The sequence below is a fragment of the Muntiacus reevesi genome, chromosome 3 (assembly GCF_963930625.1).
Source record: "Muntiacus reevesi chromosome 3, mMunRee1.1, whole genome shotgun sequence".
In the NCBI taxonomy this organism is placed as follows: Eukaryota; Metazoa; Chordata; class Mammalia; order Artiodactyla; family Cervidae; genus Muntiacus; species Muntiacus reevesi.
This window is the reverse complement of record NC_089251.1, coordinates 19,086,483-19,112,610: the sequence shown is the minus strand read 5'-3', so window position 1 is coordinate 19,112,610 and position 26,128 is coordinate 19,086,483. Positions and strand designations below refer to the sequence as shown.

The 26,128-nt window shown below is 44.1% G+C and overlaps 1 protein-coding gene across 1 annotated transcript in view; it reads left to right on the top strand.

Annotated features, from left to right (window-relative positions):
• Positions 1-25,864, top strand: part of NOL10 (nucleolar protein 10) — an 85,404-nt gene extending 59,540 nt beyond the window's left edge. The window contains exons 17-21 of the mRNA XM_065928589.1: positions 372-461; positions 9,335-9,508; positions 9,758-10,005; positions 19,162-19,264; positions 25,025-25,864. Coding sequence (XP_065784661.1) covers positions 372-461; positions 9,335-9,508; positions 9,758-10,005; positions 19,162-19,264; positions 25,025-25,144 — 735 coding nt within the window. The 3' untranslated portion in view covers positions 25,145-25,864. The remainder of the gene's footprint in view (positions 1-371; positions 462-9,334; positions 9,509-9,757; positions 10,006-19,161; positions 19,265-25,024) is intronic.
• Positions 25,865-26,128: the final 264 nt, after the last annotated feature.

Below are 26,128 nucleotides of genomic sequence, written 5' to 3'. Positions count from 1 at the left end.
TCTGCTGGAGCCACGTCGTTACTGCCAGGAGACAGAACTATTGACGCATGACACCAGCCCTGCAGCCAGCAGAGGGGAAGCGGAAACCCCATCTCCTCCTGCCTTCCCGGCCTGATGGAGATCGACCACCAAGGGATATGATCGTTTCTAACTGGACATTTTGTAAAACATACGCACACACTTTCAGTGCAGAGACTAGTAGCAAGCTTTTGCTTTTTTCAGACTATTAGTTAAAAGCAGTGAATGTGTGTGTGTGTATTGGCCAAGGCAGTCTAGGACATGGAGTCCCTTTGTCCCTACTCTTTGCTTTAACCTCCAAAGCTCAATTGTAGGTATTGCAGCACAATTTTTTTTTTTTCCTCCTCCACTAGAAATTGCCAAAAGTTAACAAAGAGCTGGCACTTAAATTAATTGAGGAAGAGGAGGAGAAGCAAAAATCTACCTGGAAAAAGAAAGTTAAGGTAAGATTTTATAAGGCAAAGAAAATATTGATAAATTATTTCTCTGTTTTCTTGATAGTAAATTGTATCCTTTTACTTTGAAAATGTGTTTAGTTTTCCTTGTTTCCTCTGTTTATTAGATAGTATATACTCATTCGTAAAACAGATAGAGTATAAAGAAGAAAGTCACTCATGTACTTCTATCCAGAGAAAGGCATCATTAATAGTTGAGTGAATTTCCTTCCTGTCTTAGTCCTCTTAAAATTATAAACTGTAATAAGATACTACTATATATATATAAAATATTTATCTTGGTTCTGTAAAATAACACATGTGGCTTTGCATTTTACTAAACAATCTTTATAAATATTTTGAGAGCTGCATATTTTATCTTTGGATGTATTTTAAATAACCCTTTTATTGTTAAATATTTAATTTGTTTATTGTTTTTCTTTGTAGTCACTAGGTTTGTTTATAACTGAAAAAGTAACCAGCTTTCGTTTAGACTTGGCATTACTGGGCGCATGCACTCTAAGGATTAACTGCTCTCTGCCTTCCATTCCTGACGTAAAATGGACGAAGGTCGTTCATAAACTAAGTAAGGGTCACCCGGTGGTGTCAAGACAGAAGGCGGATTTTTTCCCATTTTCCCAGAGAAGCTGAGAGCTTCCTCATTCCTCTCCGTGCTGTTTCCCCATCGGCTTAGATCAGGCAGGCAGATAAGTGGGCCGGACTCTTCTCTGGAATGAGTTGTAAAGATCCCATCTCTCCTACGAGCCTGCAGGACCTGCCTGCGTAGATGGCTAAACTTTGTATCTGGGCCAGCTGTGTCGAGCTGTCCGGAGAGTTTTCTTAGTGTTTATTCTTTCTCTGTTCTCTCTGTAGATTTTTAACCAGGTAAGTGAATGGAAACAGGTGAGCTCTTCATGTGTTTATTTTTGTACCACTCTCTTCAGCAGCGTCAGGGGGCTGCCACTGAAGGGTCTCATGTCTGGTCCCCCTTGCTCACCAGTTGTGTCATCGTGGGTGACGCTGAGCTTCACTGGGTCGTAGCTTGTCCTTCTCTATGAGGAGTAAGACTGAGCCTTCTTGGTGCTGTGATTGTGTTTGTGGCTGTGTACCTTGCTAATTTCATCAGTGTATCACATGTATGCATAGAGTTTTAAGTGTTCAAAATATAAGTGCTTCCGGCTCTCTTGACGTTCTCTTTGGCATGCTCCCAGTGATTTTCTTGTTAGCCCAGCCTGAGGATGGTGAGGGAGGTAACTTGTCAGCTTTATAAGTCATTCCCCAAGCTTCACAGATATGATCTTTGGATTTACATGCCCTGAGGTTGCAGTGGGAAGGGAGAGGAGCTGGTTTACGCTGCAGAGGTCTTCTTTTCCTATCTACAGTTTATGCATCTGAGTCTGTATGACATTCAGTGTTACAGAGAATACGACACAAATTAATGTTTAATTTTGATACTTTGTGCAGCATGGCTTACACAGTGTACAGGAGCCTTTCTTAAAGGTTTTAGGATTATGAAGATGCAGAGGAAGCCCCTTTTCTCTCTGCCCCCCTCTTCACACTCTTGCTGAGATTAGGGACAGCCAGAGGAGATGGAGAACATAGTTGGCGTTTGCTGTGCCCAGGGGTGCAGGATGGTAGCAACAACCCCGAGAGCTGAAAACCTGCAGAGTGACCTGCAGAGTCCATGGGAAAGTCATGGTTGTCTGTGCCTTTAAAACAATTTATAGGGTTATCCTATAAAGAAGCATCCAGCTATGTGCTGTTCATACTGCAAGTGCAAAGAGGAAGAACCTGAGAAATCCCTCTCTTCTTCCATCAATTTCCCTTCAGCTGTTGGAAGCTGGAAGCATGGTGTTTGTAGTGGTGTGAATTCTAGAATACTGCTAGAAAGGGGTGTTTTCATTGACTTTTCAGTGGCTTGCTGACCCAAGTCAGGCCTCATTATCAGAGTTCAATTTCTTTGCAGAAATACTTAAATATAGGAACATCCCCTGGGGAAGGAAATGGCAACCCACTCTAGTATTCTTGCCTGGGAAATCTCATGGACAGAATAGCTTGGCGGACGACAGTCCATGGGATTGCAAAGAGTCAGACAACACTTAGCGACTAAACAACAGCAACAACAAAAAGTCTGTTAGAGAGCTTGTCTGATTTGTTGTTTAACAGTTAAAGACCTTAAAAACTGTTCCTGAATTAAGAAAAAAGTCCTTCATTATAGTTGTAAAGAATACTTGAAAGAATTGTTAAATCCATCAGCACTTCATTAGTCTTGTCTTTGAACTCAGCTCTTCAAACCCTTAAGAGCCTTAATAGCTCTGGTAACTTCTGATTTAAAAGTCAGTACAGTGCAGTTATGGCCTGCTTTGACTCCAGCTGAAATTTCATGGAGGCAGACAATGAAATATGTTCCCAGATATTGCTCCCACTGATAACATAATTAAATTCTAATAAGATGTTTACCATTCACTTCATGTTGGATCTGCAATGGCAAGTGACCCACCACATAGTGTCAGGAAGCAATTACCTGAATCTTACCCAAACTTAGAAATGCGGAGGTGTTAATTCTAATTAAGAATCAATTCATTTATTCTTTCAGCTAATATATATTGAGCTCCCAATAGGTACAAGCACTTTGGGAGAGGCAAGCAAATGGTGATCCATTTGATCTATAAGGGTGTGCGTTGTAGCTAAGCCACTTTTCTTACAAGTGCCACTTCTTGCCCATTGGCCTTTTCTGCCAAATTTTCACCATTGCCTTAAAGTCTTGTATGGAGGTACTTCTCTCGAATTCTGCAGCAGCCCAGCCAGGTACTGCCGTGCATGACGTCAGTAGGCTAAGTGTGTTCTGTGGCTCAGAGACCCTGGGAGAAGTGTCCTACCAGCCTTAAGGATTCTTCCATACCAGCATCAGCTTAGATGTTAAGTAATTATTTACCTCCCCAGGGAAAAGACATAATTATTCATAGACCCTGGCTTGGATCAGATCAGTTTAAACATCCAAAATGTTATGTTTTAAAGCTTTTCAGTACCAATTAAATATTGTGTGGTTTCTGTTGTTGTTACAGTTCTGTACACAGAGTTTTGAAAACTAGTATTTCGCCAAGGTTTGTTAGGAATGTTGCCTGCCCTTCCAGCCTTCTATTCACTCCCTTCTTTCCCCTCTCCCATTTTCAGCTTCCCTGACACTCTTGCCTTTTTAGTTCATTATTTTGGTCTAAAACTCTGTTTCTTATTGCTGGCCTATGGTGCTCCTTGATTTTCAAATGTCAGGCATTGTCTTTAAAAATTTATTTAAGCAATAAACTTGATCACCTCACAAGGACTCTTCAGTAACATAGCTCTCAGTTGTCTGAGAATATGGAGGCATTGTCTTTTGATAACCTTTCTTCCCTGGGTCAGGTCTTATTTCCTTCCTGGGTCTTATTTCCTGCACAATCTTAGTCGTCCCTGGACTTGGTAATTGACTTTTTGTTAGTTTTCCTTGTACTTAATCAATAGTCAACACTCAGTTCTTTGCCACTTGTCTAAATCTTGTCTCTTCATAGTTACATGAAGATCACCAGTTGTTATATAAACTTGACTTTCCTGAAGAAGTCTCTTCTACATCATTCTCCTCAGCTCCATTCTGGAATGGTCCCCTTCAAATCCTGGTTCACAGCCAGCATCCTGGTGGTTCATTCCACCTCACCCCGTGATGGACCCAGAATCGTAAGGACCTTCAGTTTTCTGAAGGAATGTTGTTTCCAGCCCAGACAGACAAGCAGTCAGTATAAGGGGTAGTAAAGAGATCCTCACACCCACAGTTCTCAGTAGCAACAACAGCAAATCACTATTACGTGCGACTGTTCCTCAGGAAGTTCCTTAGGGTTTTCTCCTCCAATGTGAGACTAAGGCAAGAGGGAGAAAGAGTCCAAGGAAGTCTCCGGACCGGCCCAGGGCTGTGCTGGGGGCTGTCTTCCACCAGAGATGCAGCCGCAGTGCTGGCCTCCTCGGGTCCCCCTCAGTACAGGAACTCAGGTGCTGGGAAACAGTCTTGGGTGAAAACTGTACGTAGTTTTTGCCTACTGTGATGCATAGTCGTTGGTTCAGATTTAAAAGAGTGGAAGATACAAAAAGCTGAGTGGAGACCCTGAGGGCACCTCAGTCCTGTGTGCTGACCTGGCCAGTCTGTCTGGGAATGCACCAAACCGCAGTGTCTTTCAGCCTCTCTCTTCCAGTCAGACTCTGTTGCTCAGAGGGTGACGGCCTGGCTGCCAGTGTTTCGAGGCCCAGGAACTGTCAGCAGGAGGGCGGGGGCGTTGGGGTGAGGCGGCATCTCCCTGGGTACCAGGTGCGTCCTCAGCGTACCGTGGCCCCTGCCGGACGCGTCCCCCTCCAGAAGGGCCTTCACTGGGGGACGCCAGGTGCTAGACCTTCCTCTCTTGCTTCTGCATCCTCGTTGCTCCCATCTCCTTTCCTGGCCTCCTCATCCTTGGGGATTCGTGTCTTCTTAAAGCCCCTCTTCTATTGTTTTAGTGGTGGTTTAGCAGAGATTGGAAGGAGATGCTCCTGTTCAAACCACTGTCTTTACTCAGAAGTCGCCATCACCTTAATTTCATAGATTCCATTGCATTGCAAGTGTTGATCTGTTTTAAATGTGGAGTATTCCTCATATACGTTGCTGTGTTGGGGCACAGTGTGGATAATGAGGGTGCCCACTCAGATCTACCCAGAACACCCTTCTCTGAGGCAGGGCTACAGTGTGACAGTACCTTACGATGTTTCCCAGATTCCAGTGGCACGTGTTTGGCATACATACACGTATATTTATAGGGCAGACTGCTAACCAGACGTGTGTAAACTACTATAGGGCATCACTAACTACATCTCATCCTACTGTGGTGTTTTTTATTTAAGACGGCTGTGAAAACAAACAATTAGACTAGGAAAACTCTCTGGGGGAAATATTTTTACAGCTTGGTTATAAGAGTTTTTACTTTATATTTGTTCATCCAAGGTATACTTGTCTTTGGGCAGTGCAACTTGTTTTAAATTAAGGGGAAAAAAGAGAATACTAGCCAACTTACTCTTTTTTTTAACATGTTTCTCTGTTATTTATTAAACGTGATAATACAGTAAGATGGAAAAGAAAAGATTTCTCTTGGATTTGTATATTTACATATGTATATACATTTACATTGGCTTCCCTGGTGGCTCAGACGGTAAAGCATCTGTCTGCCTGCAATGCAGGAGACTTGAGTTTGATCTCTGAATCAGGAAGATCCCCAGGAGAAGGAAATGGCAACCGACTCCAATACTGTTGCCTGGAAAATTCCATTGACGGAGGTGCCTGGTAGGCTACAGTCAGTGGGATCACAGAGAGTCATACACGACTGAGCAACTTCACATACATATACGTTATACATTTTATATCTAAATATACATTTTATATACATATACATTTTAAATCTAAATATGTAAAACATGACAATATGTAACTATAAAACCTGAAAATATATACTTAGCAAATAACTGTTCTTCTGGTCTTGGGCAGTATCATCTGCCCTGTGTTTACAGATAACTCCAAAATGTATCCAGTGTAGCCCTCTCTTCTCTTCTGAGCCCTGGTGCCTGGTTTTCAGACACCTGATGGCATCCTTCAGAATACACTGAGTTAACTGGTCTTAAATGAAACATAATTTTGTTTTTTTCTCTGTTTAACTTCTCTCATTCACTGCATTCTTCCAAAGATACTTTCTATAACAGTTTTATATTCACAGCAAAAGTAAGAGGAAGGTACAGAGATTTCCCGCATACCCCCTGTCCCCCACACATGTGTTAGGTCCACCCCCAGCCCACCTCGCTGTTAATATCCTCCACCAAGGGGGTGTGTTTGTTACAGCTGATGAACCTACATTAATATGTGATAATCCCCTGAAGCCCACAGTTTACATTAGGGTTCATGCTTGGTGTTGTTCATGCTGTGGTTTGAGACACGTATGTAGAGACATGTGTCCACTATTAGAAGGTCAGGATATTTTCGCTTCCCCCACACCCTCTGAGCTATACCTCTTCATCCCTCCCCTTGACCCCTAGCACCCACTGAACTTTTGAGTGAGTCCATTGTTTTACCTTTTCTACAGTGTCATTTAGTTGGGATCGTAGCCTGTTCAGATTGGCTTCTTTTGCTTAGTAAGGGTCTCTCTGTCTTTTTGTAGCTTGATACCCTGTTTCTTTTTAGTGCTAAATAATACTCTGTTGTCTGAATGTATCATGGTGTACTTTACTATTTTTCCATATTCCTCCTCTCATCTCCTCCATAGAGATATCTATCAATTCTAGCTTATAGTGTATCTTCACCCTTGGATAACATTTGCCCTGATTCAGGCCCTGTCTGTTCCCATTTCCTCAAGTGGCCTCTTCATCTTCCTCGCGTCTGAGTTCTGTCTCAATAGCCCACCATGTACCATGTGGCTGCAAAATCGCAAAGCAGTTTTCTTTGTGTCTGAGATTCTTGACTTACTCTTCTGTTTGTCACCTTTCTCCTCCTTACCCTCTTTTTCCCTAGTCATTTCCCCTTACCTGCAGAGAAAGGTCATGGCATATTAAGTCTTTTACAATCTTGCCTGATCAAAAATTGTTTTTTCAAATTTTGCCACTATCCTTGCATTATCAGACTGCTCACCACTCCTCAGGGGGCTGGAAATGCTCTTCCCAAATTCCTATCTGTTGAAAAGTACCCTTCTTACAAGCCTCTTCCCCAATGTGCACTGCCCACCCCCCCCCCCAACACCTCCCCACTGAGATGTCTCTTGTTGGAATTACTTTTTACCCCTCTGCTCCTAGAGTACTTTATGTCTGCTTAGCATCCTTCAATAAGGTGCCTTGTAGCTTAGAGTCTGGTTTGTTTATTACTCAAGTTGTGAGTGAGTGAGTGCCTTGGGGTCAAGAACTAGGACATATCTCTGTTTCTTCCTTGATCTTAAATCTGTTTTGGAAATGATAATAGGGAAGCCTTCAGTGTGTCTCAAATATTAATTCAGAATATCATAGAATTTTAGTAAAGATTAGTCAGATTTTAGGTACATACAGGTAATAAATAGCCCAAGTTCCTTAGTGTCTCATGGTTTGCCAATTTTTTTGTATAGTTCAGTTCAGTTGCTCAGTCGTGTCCAACTCCTTGTGACCCCATGAACTGCAGCACGCCAGGCTTCCCTCTCCATCACCAACTCCCGGAGCTTGCTTAAAATCATGTCCGTCGAGTCAGTGATGCTATCCAACCATCTCATCCTCAGTTATCCCTTTCTCCTCCTGCTTTCAGTCTTTCCCAGCACCAGGGTCTTTTTCAGTGAGTCAGTTCTTCACATCAGGTGGCCAAAGTATTGGAGCTTCAGCTTCAACATCAGTCCTTCCAATGAGTATTCAGGACTTATTTCCTTTAGGATTGACTGGTTTGATCTCTTTGCCATCCAAGAAACTCTCAAGAGTCTTCTCCAACACCACAGTTCAAAAGCATCAGTTCTTCGGTGCTCAGCTTTCTTTTTAGTCCAACTCTCATGTCCATACATGACTATTGGAAAAACCAAAGCTTTGACTAGGTGGACTTTTGTTGGCAATTTTTTGTATAGTTGTTAGAGCCGTATTTACTCTCAGTAGTGGAGAAGCAGGCAGTAAGATAAAGTCTGTTAGGTAGAGCCAGGGGCCACCACAGATAGGTTCGTTTTCTCCAGCCTGTTCCTTAGGCTGTCTAATTACAAACCATGTCAAATAGGTTAGTTTATCTTGTTTCCAAGACTACTGCAGATTAGGACAGTAGGAAGCCCTGAGTGTATACAGTTATCATCTGTTTAAGTTTATAGTTGGGCTACCATGATAGCTCAGTTGGTAAAGAATCCACCTGCAATGCAGGAGACTCTGGTTTGATTCCTGGGTCGGAAGATCCGCTGGAGATAGGCTACCCACTCCAGTATTCTTGGGCTTCACTTGTGGCTCAGGTGGTAAAGAATCCGCCTGCAATGCGGGAGACCTGGGTTTGATCCTTGGATTGGGAAGATCCCTTGGAGAAGGGAAAGGCTACCCCCTCCAGTATTCTGGCCTGGAGAATTCCATGGACTGTATAGTCCATGGGGTCGCAAGGAGTCGGACATGACTGAGCGACTTTCACTTCACTAAGTTTATAGTACATTTCTAGAAAATGTTCTGTTCAGAAGTGATACAAATAAAAAGGAATTCAGTGTCAGTCCTGAGCTATCCAGATGGGTCTCAATTGTAAAGCTTTATTTTGTCAAAATCTCAGTCATACACTATATCCTTTGAGAACAGTGAAATGGCCTAGGGGAAAATTGATGAGGCTACCCTATAAGGGAAGGAAGTATCCGTTATGTTTCCAAGCAACTCAGAGTCAGTAAACTTACACCATCAGCTCCCCCCGACCCATGTTAATTCTTAACTTATTATTGGTGCATGCTTCCTTTCCCAGTTTTGGAATCTGAAGTTGACAGACTAATTCTCGTTCAGCATAGTAGTCATGCTTAAAAAGCCATGTTTCAAAACCATGTATTTCCTTGAGAAATGTTTTTACATCAAAAAATGTTAACTAAAAAAAAATCTTTCCAACGTATTAAGCATGAAGTTAGCCCAAAAGACTCATTCTTAGCTCTTTGTGTGCAGCAGCCAAGTAATACATACTTGCTGTGAAATAGGTTAATAGGATTTGATTGTGGATAAGAAATAAGCAAGAAGGAAGGCCTGGAAACTGGTTCTTTAACAATGTCATAATAACTTAGTAAATTGTGCCTTATGTAGCTTTTTAATAAATTGTTGAGTAAGATGTTTTTAAGCCATCTTTCTGGGCAGATTTTATTCTAATATTAACTTTCAATTTTGACATCTTTTTCTTACAGAGCCTTCCTAATATTCTCACCGATGATCGATTTAAAGTTATGTTTGAGAACCCTGACTTCCAAGTAGATGAAGAGAGTGAAGAATTTCGACTTTTGAACCCACTTGTTTCCAAAATTAGTGAAAAAAGGAAGAAGAAACTGAGACTCTTAGAGCAACAGGAACTTCATGGAAAAGTAACGTACTGTTTATTGTTTAGAATTTGCGTAATATTTAGTTTTCTGTATAAGTTGGAAGAGTCATTGAATAAAACTGTAATCTGTTTGACCTTCAGCTTAGGAATATACCTTCTTTTATTAAAGACGTTTTTTCCCAATGCACGTAATATCACAGATTCTGATAGGTTAACACTGTTTAAAAGGAAATAACGGGTTGGTATTTTTGGCAGAGGGAAAGGAGCTGCTTCTTACTATTTTTATTTTCAGGAAGAGGAGGAAGAACCAGAAGGAAAACCAAGTGATGCAGAAAGTTCTGAGAGTTCAGATGATGAAAAAGACTGGGTCGCAGAGGTCAGGAAACAGCGCCGGCTTCTCCAACAGGAGGAAAAAGTGAAGAGGCAGGAACAGCTCCGGGAGGATCAGCAGACGGTCCTCAAGCCACAGTTCTATGAGATCAAAGCTGGCGAGGAATTCAGAAGCTTCAAAGATTCAGCCACAAAACAGAAGCTGATGAAGTGAGTAATGGTGCCCCCGGTGCTGGCTTGCTCGATGTCCAGCCTTGCTCTTCCTGGCTGGCCCTGTGCCCTCAAAGGGTCATACTGATCTTTGTAGTTCATGTGACAGTAGCAGCTTGAGGCCAGAGGGGACATAACACTGGTCCTTACTGTGGTGATTCTGAACAACATTTTGAGGCATAGTTTGCATAGAGTAAGATACAGGGTGTGACCCCAGGAGTATTGGTAAATACGTACATTAGAGCACTTTGATTCTGCAAAACCCACACTCTTAAAAATGATGGTGGCAATTAAAGAGGTAACAGCTTCTTTCACAAAAAGTTATTTTTAAAATATTTCAGTTGTTTACTCTTATCATAGTTTATCTGAGTATTTAAAAAGTCACTTGGAAAATGTGCCAGGAATTTTTTTTTAGCTTTATATAGAAAAACAAAGAGATCAGAAAGAGTGGTATTCTGGAATAGGTGAGTACACAGGGACAGAAAGTGGAATGGTGGTTGCCAGGGTTGGAGGCTGGGGAGACACCACTTAATGAGCTACGGTGTTTCCATTTGGAATGATGAGAAAGTTGTAGAAATGGATAATGATAATGGTTGCACAACAGTGTGAATGTTCACTGAAGAGTGGTTAAAATGGTAAGTTTTATGGTTAAATATTTTACCACAGTAAAAATAAATAAAAGTCTTCCTTTAAAAGAAATGATATTATTTGAATAGTCTCAGTTGTCAGGTGTCTAAGTAAGGAGTTAGGTACTTAAGCCCCCAGTGTTTATAAGTCACATGAGAGTCACATGAAATTCTCTGCTTTGAGAATTTCTTGGCCACGTGTTGATATACAGGATCTGGATGTGATAGAGTAGACAGTCTTGTAAGAAGAACCTAAAGGTCTGGAGGGCCAAGGGAAAAGGGCAGGGGGAGCCAAGCAAGGCAGGTGAGGCGTCAGATGGGGGCTGTACCAGTTCTCTACCCTGTACTTTTCTAACCCCCAGCTTCCTGGTTTGAAAATTGTGCTTTTTCAGACAGAAGAAGAGGGGAAAGGTGGGGAGGACAATGATAGATAGACTGAATTATTTCTGGAATGGAGAGATGCCTGTTCATCTTTATTTTGCCAGTTTCTAGCAAATGTCTGAGACACGAAATGTTGAGGGAATCCTTCAACTTAGATACAGGAGCATCTAGAAATTCTGGCTCTGCCTAACAGAAGATAAGTTGGTAGACAAACAATCTAATGATAGGTCTAATATCTCATGAAGAGATTTTCTTAACCTACCAACCTCACTTTTTTTTGGTTAACAAGTTTCTTTAAATATAATTTACATAACAGAAAGTCACATACTTAAAGTATATAGTTCGTTGGTTTTTGGTATAGTCACAGAGTTGGGCAGCCACCACCAGAGTCAGTTTTAGAACATTTTCATCACAGCCCCACAAGCAGAATTCCTTACCCCGTCTGTCAATATTGACTCCCATTTACTCCACCTCATCTTACCTCCAGGCAAACACTGTTCTGTTCTCTAGCTCTACAGGTTTGTCTGTTGTGACGTTTCATGTGGATGTAATCATATATGTGGCTTTTTGTCCCACTGCTTTTACTTGGAATGATGTTTTTAATGTTCATCCATGTTGTTGCATGTGTCGGTAGTCCGTTCAGTTTTATTCCAGGTTGTCGGTAATGCCGCATTTTATTTATCCATAAATCAGTTGATGGGTATGCATGGTGTGTCCACTTGTCAATGCTGATGTGAACATTTGTATATGTGTTTGCATGGACATAGGCTTTCATTTCTCCTGGCTGCATACCTAGGAGTGGAACTGCTGGTCACATGGTAATGTTATGTCTAACCTTCTGAGAAACTGCCAAACTTTTTTCCAGAAAGACTGCTTCACTTTATGTCTCCATCAGCAGTGTGTGCAACTCCACTTTTTATGTAGCTGTCATTCGTAGATTTTTACCTGGAGTGCTAGTCAGAAGCAGAGGGAAGACTGCTTGTTTTCAGTATTCTGTTTCTATGGAGTGAATTTCTTTGTTAGATGATCTGCTGTTTTTGTCTTGGGTTATTTACTTTACCTCAAGCTCCTGAATCTGTATCTTGACCGGAGTAGGCACTTGATAAATCCTTGTGAGGGTGTGGATCTTCTATGCACTGATTCCTTGTCAGGCAGCCCTGGAAGTTACTCTTCCAAGATGTGCTGAAAAAGAACTCATTTACCCGAAAACCACTGACCAGGACAGTCTGGGAGCAGTCGTTTTCAGTGTAACCATGGTAACAGGAAGCTGCGATTTGAGGGTGGGAGACATGACCAAACTGTCTGGCATTCTTGTTTTGCCTGTGAGCTTTGGTAGGATATTCATGTAGAAAACAAAAGGGATGTACACTTAGTATTTAATGAATAATGATAGCCAAGCTAATACACTGCAGTTACACATTCTTACTAAGTTAAGCGTCAGTAAGTTAGTTGTTTTGAGAAGAGGAGCTGTATGAGCGATAATCCTTACACAGGCTTAAAAGTCCTGTTGCTTAAAGTAACCACCCTTTGGTAGGAATAGCCCACAGTTTGCTGGCGTTTGGGCGCACACTGCTTGTTGAATTCTAGTCTTGACTGGATTATTTTGGCAAATCCTGAACTTGTAATGTTCTAATATTATTTAATGAAGCATTGCACCATTATCCTTCAGAGAGCTAAAGTGACTCCTTACGTTTATTCGTGGAGTTACCACAAGGCAGTCAGCAAAACGCAGCATCGGAGTCAAATGGATTATGTTTGAAAGTTCACTTGGACTTGCTCAGCTTTAAAACCATTTCAGTTTTTAAAACCAGAGCGAGTTCTCTCCGTCGCTTAGCCTGGTAACAAGAGCTTCAGATAAATACATATGTCTGTCAGCACATTCTTATGTGCCTTCCAGTGTGCTGTGCTTTCCTTCTGAGTTTATTCATCCACCTGTCAACCTCTCCACCCACCCATCCATCAGTCAGACAGTCGTCTGGGGCCTCGGGTGAGCAGAGTGCCATCCTGGGCCCCGGGGGTGCGAAGGAAGGGCCCAGCTCACATGCCGGAAGCACCGCCATTCTCACCGGGGCTCTGTGAGCTGTCCGGAGGCCCTGGGAACGTGTGCGAGGAAGAAAGGGGGTGGATTTTTAAAGGGTCACTGAAGTCTTAATTAGAGGTCGTATTGAAACTGGTCTTTTGAAAGACAGAGGGTGAACACAGAGAGCAGGGTGGGAAGGCTGGCTTTCTTGGCCGAAGGGGTCGTATGAACAGGACGGCTGTGGAGGCGAGGGAAGAGCTGTGGCCGTGCGGTGAGAGCACAGAGCGCACGGCAGGGAGCACAGCCCGGGAGCACAGCCCGGGAGCCGGGGAGGCAGGCGCATGAGGCCCTGGCCCTGGCTGAGATACGGGTGAGCCAGGGGAGACCGGGGCTAAGATTATCATGAGCAGATCTGTTCAGTCCCTCCTCCCAATTATGTAAATATTTAACAGTAAAAGCAGTACATGTTTGTTGAAGAAAATAAAAGCATAGGCGTAACAAAGCCCTATTTCCCAGAAACTGCTAGTGAAATACTGCAGTTTTAGAGATAAAATGCAGGGAGAAACTGGGCCCATGAGATCAGCTAGCCAGTCGTAATAAAGCAGTCCCAGGGGCAAGTGATGAAAGCCTGACATGGGGTGGAGAGGAGCAGACAGACGTGGAACCAGATTATTCCTGAGCGTGTCTAAGAATAAGACACACACTGCAACACCGTTTGATTACTAATTTAATATCAAAGGAGTTGGGGCAATGTTGAAATGAAAAGTGTTGCCACTGAGATAAAGGATACAGAATGAAAAACAAATTTAAGACTCAACGTATTGAGCTGGGTGTTCAGCACATTGAGTCCCCAAGACCCATGTGTCCTCCTGGTCATGTTCGGCTGACAAATGGGAATGTAGGAGCTAGGCCAGAGACACTGGTTTAAGAGATTCCAGCCTCCCTGTGGGGTTGAGACCCTGGCATAAGAAGACTTTGCAGAAGTGTGTACAGAGAAATGAGGGCTCAGAATAAAGCCCTTAGGAACAACAAATGTTTTTCTTAAGTCTATGGTGGAAACCATGCACTTCTCTAAAAGCATACAAGTGCGTGCAAAGTAATACATATGGTTTTAGAGGTGTCAGGAATATATTGCTAGCCTGGGGCTGAGAGGTCTGATTTAGAGGGCTGGTGAAGGAGAAGGTGGGCAGTAAACAGTACTAAGGAGTTGCCCAAAAGGTGGGAGGAACTGGAAAGAGCCATGCTTGGAGAGAATGTCACAGAGAAGGGCGTGGTACTGATGCCGGGTGCAGGGGGGTCCCCAACATGGAGGCATGGCCATGGGAAGAGTGTCAAGATCAAGAAAGGAATGGGAGAAAAAAGAACATTGTGAACAATTAGCATAGATGGTTCCTTCAAGATACTGGCAGTGAAAGGAAGGAACCAAGGCCAACAACTTGTCAGGAGAGGGTTTTTAGGCTTGAGAGGTGTCTTATTAGTATGCAGAGAGGAATTAACCATGGAAAGGGCAGAGTGACGAAATGACTGGACTGAATTGGTGGGGTTGTGCCGGGTGAGCAGTCAGGAGCGAATGGGGCCAAGAGCCACCAGTTAAAGAGAGGTCCATCTTCAGAAACCAAGGAGAGCAGTCAGGATGGGTGGGAGTGACTCTCTTTCTAGGTAGAAAGATAGGATGTTCACGCTGGCCTCTGTTGGGAGTGGGGGCACATGACCCCCTTCAGTTACCAGGGTAGCCTCGGTCTGGGGCACCTGATGTACGTGCTGGGGGTGTCTGTAGGTGAACCCGCGAGAAAGAGTCCTTAGGATAGCTTTCCAGATTTCAGTAGCAGAGGATAGCTCCTCTTCTTAGGTGATAAATGCTACATGTCGGGAGGCCCTTTCAGCTCAATTCATGAAAACATTCTTTGAAGCACCTACGCTGTGGTCATTGTAGTTGTTGTTCAGTCACTAAATTGTGTCCAACTCTCTGTGAAGAGATTTTCTGCCTTCAAGGAACTCATCTTCATCAGGTACTTTGGTGTCTCGTGGTGAGCTGCTTATCATGTCTGCAACCTTATCCTCTGAATTAAACAACTGTGGCCAGCTTTTCCTCGCCAGCTAATTTCCTTTTCACTGATAGTGGATAAGAACTAAAAGTCTAATTCTGAAAGAAGTTCCGTTTCAAACTTCCTCTTTTTTTAAAAGAGAATCTTTTATTACTCCAGTAATTAGTACTCCACTGATACACAAGCATGTTATCATCGCTGTGTATGTGTCTTTATTATCACAAGCATGCTATCGCTGAAATACAAACGTAGGATGAAAGGTAACAGTCTTCTCTCCCCCGACACTCCCTCCCTGAGGTCCTAAGTGACCTCCTGGTCACTCCCAGGTGTGCACACACTCATTTGTACAGTTGTGGATAGCACTAATCTTCATTGAAAAACAAGTTTTGAAATGTTTTCTTTGTAAGTGCATGGAGGTTTGCCTTATGGCTGCATAAGTATTTCATAAGGTGGATGGGCCATAATACCTAATTTTGAGTGTTTAGGTTGTTTCTTGGTTTTCTCCTCCATTTTCACTATTATAAATATGTACCACATGCAAGAATTTCTGAAGACCATATTACCTGACGATGAAGCTTGCTGGGTCAGAATAGGTGTGTGTGATCAGTGTGGCCAGGTCGTCCTCCAGAAAGGCCTCATGTGCCTGTCTCTCCCACACTGGCAACAGCAGCGGAACCTTCTCAGATTTTAACTGAGCAGAAGGTTGAGCTAACACCTGGTGGTTGCCTGAACTTATATCTGCTGCAGTAGAAGCTTTGAAGCAATGTGTGCAAACTGGAAGCACTGAGTTTCAGTAACCTTTATGTGTTACAAAGTTACATGTTTAAAACAAAGTACTTAAAATTCACCATTTATCTGTGGATTCATTACTCTCTTCCTATTCCCTTTAATGCAGATTAGGAAGGGGTGATTCCCTTATTTTCCATCAGTTTACCTCTTCTCTGTGCCTTTATGGATGTCTTCCACTCTCTCCCTCCGTTTCCTCACAAAATGATTTTAACTCCAAGAAGGAGCATTATTTTTAATTAAATATCAGCATATGTGTGCTTTAGAGCCTCAAAGAAGTAAATCATTCAGCTCTTCTGGAGCATCTAATAAATACCTTAGTATTTCCCCCTGGAGTTTATGCCTACTTCTCTTTCTTCTAATACAGCCATACTGATCATGTAGGTTCTTGACCTTGTGTCCGCTCCATCCTGTGCTGAGTACTTCTCTCTCACTTTCCACCTTCTATAGCCTGTGTTTTATCTGTCTTAGCAGTCCCTGCAGTCATCTCATGAAAAAAGCTTTTTTTTTCCTCCTGAAATTCTTGACTTGACCATCAATTACAAAGTAGCCAGAGGCCCAGCGACTTAACGCCTGGACAGGGGTGGAGCGGGACTGGGAGGGCCAGCCATCCTGGGCGAGTGTGAGAAGGACAAGCACCGGGGCTCCTGCGATTTCTTCTTTGTTCACAGTAGACGGTCTGCAGGGGTCTGGCCATGTCTCCCATCGTCTCTGACTGAATTCACACTTGGGTAGCAGGCTCAGGGACTGCTGGTTCGCAGCCGCATTCCGCAGGCCGACTTTGAAGGGAGGAGAGTGGGACCTGCTTTACTGCAGAAGCCTCTGCCCTTGGCCCCCGCGTCTGATCCTCTGCCACGGCTCCTTCCAAAGCTCAGGGCTCTCCAGGGAGCCGAGACAGGACAAGTCTCTACAAGCGCACGGCCAGGTACCCGGAGCGGAGACCAGAGCTGCTCTGCCCTGTCATGGAGGAGCTAGGTCATCCTGGGAAGAGTGGTAATTTCCCACAATTTACTTGAAAAGTCTTTTTCTTCCCAAATTAGTGTTCTCTGTGTGCCACCTTGTCTCAGTGGCTCCGTGGTTATTCAGAATTCCTGTTGCCTGCAACATCTCAGCGTTTATAGCCCTGAAAGAAAGAACAAGTAAGAGATGAACGACCAAAGGCATTTGCTGAGGCTGACATGAGTCACACGTATGCTGGAGTCGGTTTACACTCTACTTTTGAATTCTGGTTTAAAAAAAAAAAGAAAAGGCGAAATCAAACGTTCATTTCACGCAGTTTGTCATGTGGAAGCTTGTCATTTAGAATACTTAATGGACACATTTCCTGAACAAAATTTATAAATCAAGCATAGTCTGACACATGCCTGGAAACCAGAAATTCTTAAATTGGAATCCTGGTTTTAGACTTGAATCCTTCTGTGGCCTGGGGCAAGTCATAGAATATCTTACCTCCCTTTTTGCCATCTGTATGTCTCAGGGATGTTGAAAGGATTAATTAGTTAGTCTGTTAAGAACTTTGAAGATGAAAAGTACTTTAAAAGTGCTTCTTAATAGCATTATTGCTTAGAAAAGAGTTGCCACTTTTATGCTAACCACTTATGTCTCAAATTATATAAGGAAGGTATATTTAGTACTAACTAGTAGTTGTAAACTAGAGGTAGAGCTTTCAAAGCTGTGAACATCAAACACTGGCTTTCAGAATTTCAAAGGAGCATCACTTTGTCTCGTGGAGCTGTGTTCTCGTTAATTAGTCCCAAAGATCGTATTTCAGGAAAAAGACCATTTCATACAAAGTACCACCACCACCACCACTCTCTTTAAAATTCAGGCAAGCTTTTAAGTTGAAAAGGGGTACATTCAGTTTTAGGTTGGTGCAAGGAGTATTGGAAAGGGAAGTGTTTTTACTTTTTTTTTTTTTTTTGAGGAAGGAACTGAATAGAAGAAACAACCTTATTCTTTTTGGTTCCGTCTTCTCTCCTCTCCCAGTTCCATCCCAGTGATGTGAGGGTATTGCTTTAACCTTTTCTAGAAGGCTTTCCAAATCCACCTGCCAGAGGAGATGCAGGTTGGACCTCTGGGTCAGGAAAATTCCCTGGAGGAGGAAATGGCAACCTACTCCAATATTTTTTTTTCTTTTTAATTGAAAAATAATTGCTTTACAGTATTGTGTTGGTTTCTGCCATACATCAACATGAATCATAACCACTCCAGTATTCTTAACCTGGAGAATCCCATGGACAGAGGAACCTGGCAGTCTCCAGTCCATGGGGTTGCAAAGAGTTGGACATGAATGAGCACTCACACATGCAAAAGGGCTGGAGCTAACATTTAAACTTACTAAAAATATCTGTCTCTAGGCTTAGTTCTGTTTTTTCTCTCTAAAGCAAGTTAACACTGATCTGCTTTTATAATAAAGCATTATTATAAGAACATGTAATGAAGTGTTATATAACTGGTACTAAATTCAAATTCAGAATCAACATCTTGACTGTTAAAGATGCAGTGAGTTGCCAGGCACAGCAAACCATAACAAGGACAAAGATTATAGAAAGAGACTTTAAAAACATGACAGGAAATGAAATTTGAATTGGGGGTTAATTGTGTCAGAAAGTAAATCAAGTAAGAAGTTGAAAGGAGAGGTAGCCCTGAATCAGGCTAAGTCAGAACTTATCCCCAGTGTGATTGCTTTTGTTATCTCCATGTCATCAGACGATCTCATGTGTCAAGTTGCTTGTGCTGTGGGTAATGAGTGTGGTCGACAAGCTAAGACCGAGTAAAGGAAAAGTTAGAGTTCTCAGCACTTCTCTGTGGCTTGACCCGGAAGGCTTTGTTTGTATTCACTGCTGTGTAGAAGGTGAATGAGTTGCTGAGATGTTCACATACCTAACTAGTGCCTGGATTTAATATAAAATGCTTTAGCAGCTTAAGTGCCTCTGACCGTTACCATAAATTACATGCTTCAGAAATATGGCTCCTTTGCATTTTGGCTTCAGAAATGTGATTTAGTAACATAAATAGCAAGCATTGAAATATGTGGAACCACTACTTAAAACACTTAATTAGTGGGTGTTCAGGACAGCCATTGTTTCTACTGCATATTTGCTGAGTCTGGGTAGTGACGGTTTGAGTGTCTGCAATTCTGTCCATTGATTATGTTAAACAAATGCCATTTTCTGTCTGTACCACATGTGTAAAAGGTCATTCTTCATGTGATTGATTCTAATTAAAGCTTGTTTCTAATGGGAAATCAAAACATAACCCTAATTAATGTGTCATTCTCTTATTAAATTTCCTGCAGTAAAACCCTTGAAGACCGGTTGAAACTTGAAGCGAAAAACGGAACATTGAGTGTATCCGACACCACGGTTGGCAGCAAACAACTGACATTTACATTAAAGAAGGTGAGTTGCTTTCTCGTGTTCTTTTTTAATTCACAGAAGGAAGACGAGGCTTCCAGCAGTGTTGTGTGTGTCTGACCTCAGAGCTGCCTTCCAAGCCTCCCCCTGTTGAGGGTGCGTGTGCTGTTTGGGCATTTTTTCCCTGCAGCCAGAGCCCCTCCTGGGTTGTGAGCACACTGCGTGGCAGAGCCTTGGCAGAGCCAGGCGTGTGTGTGGTGTCCCGAGGGAGGCAGACCCCAGTGAGCCAGACTCGGTACTATTGGTGAAGAGCCGCAGCATAGTTTCGGGGTCGCTGGGTCACTGTGGTGGGACCTTGTAAAACGGAAGTCCTGACTATCCACTGCTGTGAAAGAATAGCTCAGGCTCACATGGACTTGAAGATGATCAAGAACTGGTGATTTCTAATGCGTTCATGACAGTGCAATCAGCTTACCCAGGGTAGATAGTTTAAGGAGGCACATTACTCTATCCGCAGTAGGTCCCATTCTAAACCGACTTAACAACAGTCATTTCTAAGCCACCTTTGATGACACCTGGCATACAATGAAGGAAGAATAAGCTGCTTTAAATATTTGCTATGAACTGATGAGTGAAGAAGCTCCGTGGTTTTATTTTTCAAAAAAATTTTTTTCTTATTTAGTCACTCTCACTTAATATGTATTGTCACAAAGAGGGAAAGAATGACAAAGACTTCACTTCTGATCCTTTTCTTAAATTGAGATATAATACAAGTATCTAAAATCCACCCTTTTAAAAATACACAGTTCAGGGTTTTTAGTAGTCACCAAATGCTGTGCTCATTATCACCATCTAAATCTGGACCATCCTTGTCACTCCAAAAGGAAACGCCACCCTCTCATGTCCCAGCCTATGGGTTTGCCTGTTCTGGACATTGTGTATATATATAGAATCACACAACGTGTTTTCTTTTGTGACTTGCCTCTTTCACCTTAGCGTGTTTTTAAAGGCTAATCCTTGTTGCAGCGTGTATAAGAGCTTTATTCGTTTTCATGACTGAGTAATATTTCATTCTGTGGACATACCACAGCTTGTTATTTAGTTGCTAAGTTGAATCCCACTCTTTTGCGATATTATAGACTGTAGTCCACCAGGTTCCTCTGTCCATGGGATTCTCCAGGCAAGAATACTGGAGTGGGTTGCCATTTCCTTCTCCAGGGGATCTTCTGGACCCAGGGATCAAATCCATGTCTCCTTCATTGGCCAGTGGATTCTTTACCACTGAACTACCTGGGAAGCCCATACCACAATTTGCCTTAATCTGATGGTGGACATTAGGGTTGTTTGTTTTTTTAACATTTTGAGGAACGACTAGACTGTTTTCCAAAGTGATGGCACCATTCCCCATTCCCACCAGCAGTCTGTGAGGGTTCTATTTTTTTTTCCTCATCCTTGCCAGTACTTGTTACTGTCGGTTTTTATTGTACTCATCCTTGTGGGTGTGAAGTGGTATCTCACTGTGGTTTTGATTGACATCTTCCTGATGACTAGCAATGGTAGAGCATTTTTTTTCATGTACCTATTGGTCATTCATACATTTCCTTCAGAGAAATGTGTTCACAACCTCCGCTCATTCATCTCTGGTTGTTGACAGTTCTTTCTGATGTCGTCAGAAGGCCTGCCAAATGATAAGGATATTTTTTACTTAGTTACTGTTAGTTATCTTATATAGATACAATTTTAAAAAAAGAGCAGAAAAAGAAAAAATGTTTTTTCTTTGTGATGAGAACTCTAAGGATTTACCCTCTGAACAGCTTTCTTGTGTGTAATACAGCAGTTTTGACTGTAGTCTTCACACTGTACATCACACCCCTAATACTCGTTTATCTCATGACTGAAGTTTGTACTTTTGATCACCTTTTCCCAATTCCCCCTCTTCCCACTTCCCCCATTAGAAATTTTTTATTCTGTGTGTAAGAAGCTTTTCAGTTTAATCTGTCTCCATTTACAGCAAACTTGCATCTTACATTTTTCATTTAAATAAGCCAAACCTGGCTGTGTTCAAACTGACTCATTGTGCCTAGTTTCTTAGAGATGCTCTGTGTACCCGCGAACGGTTCCTAATTTCCCCTGAAGTTCACGCTGCTGAGGGGGCGGCAGGCGCAGGCCTGCTGTGGGAAGACCTCACAGGGTCGCAGCTGCCCCGCCCAGGGCTCCCTCTGCTGCACGGAGTGAGCTGGGAGGACGCGAGCACACTCCTTCCCCACATTTCCCCAGTTGGAAGGTACTGAGTTCAGTATCAATTTATGATTTGTGGTAAACTGAAAATAAGATGGCTCTGATTCCCGCCCCCCCCCCCCCCCCCAAAAAAAAAGCGTGCTACCCTGATGACTCAGCGGTAGAGAATCTGCCTGCAATGCAGGAGACATGGGTTCGCTCCCTTGGCCTGGAAGATCCCCTGGAGGAGGAATTGGCAACCCACTCCAGTATTCTTGGCTGGGAAACTCCTTGGACAGACAAGCCTGGTGGGACAGACGGTCCATGGGGTCGCAAAGAGTTGGGCACAGCTTAGTGACTAAACTGCAACACAAAAACAGAAACATTTAAGTGAAAATACTTAAAACAGCCTGGCGGTTGAGTCTAGCAGAGGCTTTGAAACAGGTTTGGGGAATGCATCAGTTGGCATTTGGCTCATGCCTGTTTCATCCTTTGACTAATAGAATTTGAACTATTAAATCTTAGTTTTATTTAAGAATTTTTATGGAATTATTATTTGTGGGTTTTTTTTTTTAATACAAATCCTTTTATACTAGGTGTGATATATTCAGGCAAAATCTCAAGTTTTCCTAGTATTTTCATATGTACTTTCTAAAATAGGAGAGAAACCTATGCTTTAATATTATTTAAAATTGCTTAGTGGCAAAACTAGGATTAGGTCCCAGATTCTACTTTTAAATACCCTGTAGTTCATTCCCTCAGGGGCCCTGGGCCAGCCGGGTACTGGTGCAGGGGTGGGCTTTGCATTTAGTCTCCCCCGTCCCGAGATAAGACTGCCATAGATGTGGGGAAGGAATCAGGACAGGAACAGGAAGGAGAGTCAGCTGGTTGGCTCTTCACTCGTAACGAATCGGTCACACAGTGACAGCAGCTTGCAAATACATCTCTTTTCTAGATCGGGGATAAGGAGAGTTTTTTTTCTGGTCTGGGGCTTCCCAGGTGGCACAGTGGTAAAGTGGTAAAGCCTGCCAGTGCAAGGGATGCAAGAGACCCAGGTTTGATTCCTAGGTCAGGAAGATTCTCTGGAGTAGGGAATGGCAACCCGCTCCAGTATTCTTGCCTGGAGAATCCCATGGACAGAGAAGCCTGGCGGGCTGCCACCCATGGGGTCACAAAAGAGTCAGGCACGACTGAGCACACACTTGTTTCTGGACAGAGATTTTTCTGCAGGGATCGCTGCTACCTCTGAGCTCACATGTAGACACCTGCCTTTGTGGGGACTCCACGGGCAGGGCCTCGTAGGGTGTGCTCCAGGAGACAGACAGGGGCTCCTGGAAGCTGGCTTTGCCACCACGCCCCCAAGGGAAATCCACTACCGATGTCTGTGTTATCAAAGATGCAGACCAGCTCCTGACGTAAAAAGCCCCAGCACTCCCTGTTTATCTTTATTTAGTACCTCATTTCCCAAAGTTACTTGGACCAGAGGCATTTTTAAAGGAATGCTTCTTAATCTGAGAGCTTCCCTGGTGGCTCAGAAGGTAAAGTGTCTGCCTGCAATGCAGGAGACCCAGGTTTGATCCCTGGGTCGGGAAGATCCCCTGGAGAAGGAAATGGCAACCCACTTCGGTATTCTTGCCTGGAGAATCCCATGGATGGAGGAGCCTGGCAAACTACAGTCCACGGGGTCTCAAAGAGTCAGACACAACTGAACAACTTTACTTTTCTTAATGTGAAGAAACAGAATATTAAATAAGCAGTGTTCAGGGGCTTGCTAACACACCATCATCTGGTCTGCTAGGGAGCGTGCAGCTTTCCTTGACTTTCTGAGTTCTCCGTTCACAAAGGAGCCTCAGTCTGCTCTCTGCCACATGCTAGGGACACACAGAACAGACAGACGTGGCTGTGGGTGCCGCAGTCCCGTGGATGGAGGGAGATCACGTGCAGTTGCCTCATCGTAAGGTGGGATGCAGAGGCCCAGGACTGGGAGTGTTGGGCCCAGCCCAGCCAGAGGAGTGAGGGACGGCTGGGTGAGGGGCAGGCAGAGCCCCGAGGGGCTGGCAGGGCTCCAGCCTCCAGCCTCTCTGGGGGGCGGGAGTGAGCCTATGTGTGTGAAACACAGCCGTCACGGGTCCGCCAACTGGCCTCACACGTAGCTGGAAAGGCACGTAGAGCTATCAGTCGGGGCCCTGTCTGAGGTTAAATTTTAACCCCAGTCCTAAGAACTGTGGAAAGCGGTTGAAAAGGTCTAGTTAGCAGAACATCGGCATACCGTTTCTATTTTTAAAAAGTTGCAGGAGGAGGCGAACTGAAGGGGGCTGACAGGGGTTCCTCACCCTGTCGTAGTGAGCGGTCAGGGCCGGCCTGAGGCAGGAAGGACCGCGCCCTGGGCTGGGTGGGGCCGGGAGAGGGACCTGCAGGGAACTCACTTGGGCAGGGTCCCTTTGAGAGGGCTTTGAAAAACGGTACATAGTCGGGAAATGAGCTCGATTCTCCAGAATCTCAGTCCAAGGATTTCTTCAGATAGGAAAGAGTCAGCAGTTTTTGGTCTCACAAATCGTATTCTTTTCTCATGATTCCTTCACCTCCCAGCTCTTTCACTTTACAGAAGTGGAATAATCCCGGCAGTAAGTGAACACAGAGACTTGTTCTTCGAGGCGGACGTATGAATGAGTGCCCCCGGGTGCCTGGAGCAGGCAGATCGCAGGCCGGCAGGCCGTGCAGGTGTCTCTAAGGCAGCGTTCTGCAACTTTGAAAGTGGTTGCCCCACCACTGCTGTCAAAGTTGGACCTTCTGTCAATTCCACCAGCTAAGATTTTTTTTTGAGCTTCATGGTTAGGGGTTTGTATTCTCCAAACCAGACTCGGTGGAATGAAGCTATATTCTTAGAACTCCGAAGCTTCTCTTCCCTTCAGCTCAGATTCTGCACTGATGTAGCTCTCTTCTGTGTAACCAGTGACGGAAGAGGTCTGGTTCTCTCACCTGAGTGATGAGAATGGTGCCTTCAAAGCAGCCATCCCAGAACCCATTTGCCCCTTCCGGCCATGAACTTGGGATTGACTGACATGTCTGCTGAGCCTTTATCAGCGTTTAGTGGTAGCTCTCTGCCTTTCAGGGCAGTTTGATTCTCTTTGGAACCAGCTCTGGGGGACTGGATGATTAATCGTGGGTTGGTTATTACACGGTTTTGGGACACAGAAGGACTTCTTTTGTCTTTAAGACAATGTGAGTAAACTGATGAGTGGCTCTGGCTTGTCAGCGAAGGACAGTTCTGCAAGAGAAGTCATGGGCATTTGGAAAGCCATCACGTCTTCTTCAGGCTGGCTCTCCCAGGGGACTGTGTGGTGTGTGGGCTGAGGAACCAGCCTCAGGCTGTGTGGTTCAGTCCAGTGCATCCAGATCGCTCTCCAGCCCAGGGGATTTAGGGCTTCGGGTCTCGTAGTGACCGTGGCGGTTGGCATTGGTCCTGCTGTCCCTGCCGGAACGGGGCTAAGGGTGGTGGTCGGGCTGTTGGCATTCCGATGGCCCCCCAGAGAGGGGTGTTGGCTTGTCCTTTCTGTTTCTCTCCCCTCATTTACTCTTCTCTCTCAGTCGGAGCAGCAGAAGCAGCAGCAGGAGGCTGAGAAACTGCACCGGCAGGAGAGGAAGGCCGTACGCCGCTCAGCAGGACATCTCAGGTCCCGGCCCAGGCGGGGGCGGCCGTTCCACTGAGTCCAGAGCCGGCCCTGCGCGTTGACCCCGAGGAGTTCAGTGCCTCTCCCCCGCTGGATCGTCGTTGATTCGGGAGTGTTAGCCACGGCCAAGGTCGGGTAGCCCTCAAATCCCAGGGAACCCTCGCATCTGCAGAGAGAAGTCCAGACTGGGCTCTGGTCCCCAGGCCTCTGGTCAGATTCTGGGGCTGGGCCCGCTGGCCACGTAGCGCCCCGGGGCATTTCTGTGCCGTGTGGCTCCCCAAGAACATTGTTCCTTCCCCTGGTTTTAATCCCATTCGAGAGGTGGGTGTCTTCGAATACTGTGAGATGTGCTGGTGAGCTGAGAGGGTCCTGGGCTGTAGACCAGGGCTCGGGGTCTTCTGGGACCATCTGCCCTGCCCGCTGCCATTCAAAACTCCGCTCGGCCCCCGCCCCTGCCCCAAGAGGCCACTCCCGTCTCGCCCAACTATGGGCTTTGGTCACATTTGTGTTTTTAAGAATGTGCCAGTAAGTGTGTTTATGTGTTGGTCTGAGATTTTTTAAAGCATATTTTTATACCAAAAGAATGTAAATTAAATGGTAATAGCCATCTAAAACAGAAAGTGGAAGCTACTGGATATTCTTTTAACTTGGCACAGGATTAAATACAGATTTTTTTTTTTCCCCCATGTCTTAAGTGCAATTAGAGATATACTGGCTGGAGACCACGTTTATAAAAATAAATGCTTTCATTTGAACAGCTTCTTGGAGAGAGACCCATTCCTTGAGTTAATTTGAAAAATTACTTTGGTTTCTTCGTATGCGAATGTGTAAAGAGTCTCTGAGATAGTGACTCTTGGGGTTGTAAATGATAGACTCTAAGTTGAGATGTCACAAGCAGAAAGGCAAAGGCGTTAATGAACACAGTCAGGCTGGAGAGTGACCACCTCAGGCCCCCGGAATCCAGGCCTCCGCACTCAGGCTGGCCTCCTTTCTTGTCTCCCTCCTGTTGGGACCTTGCTTC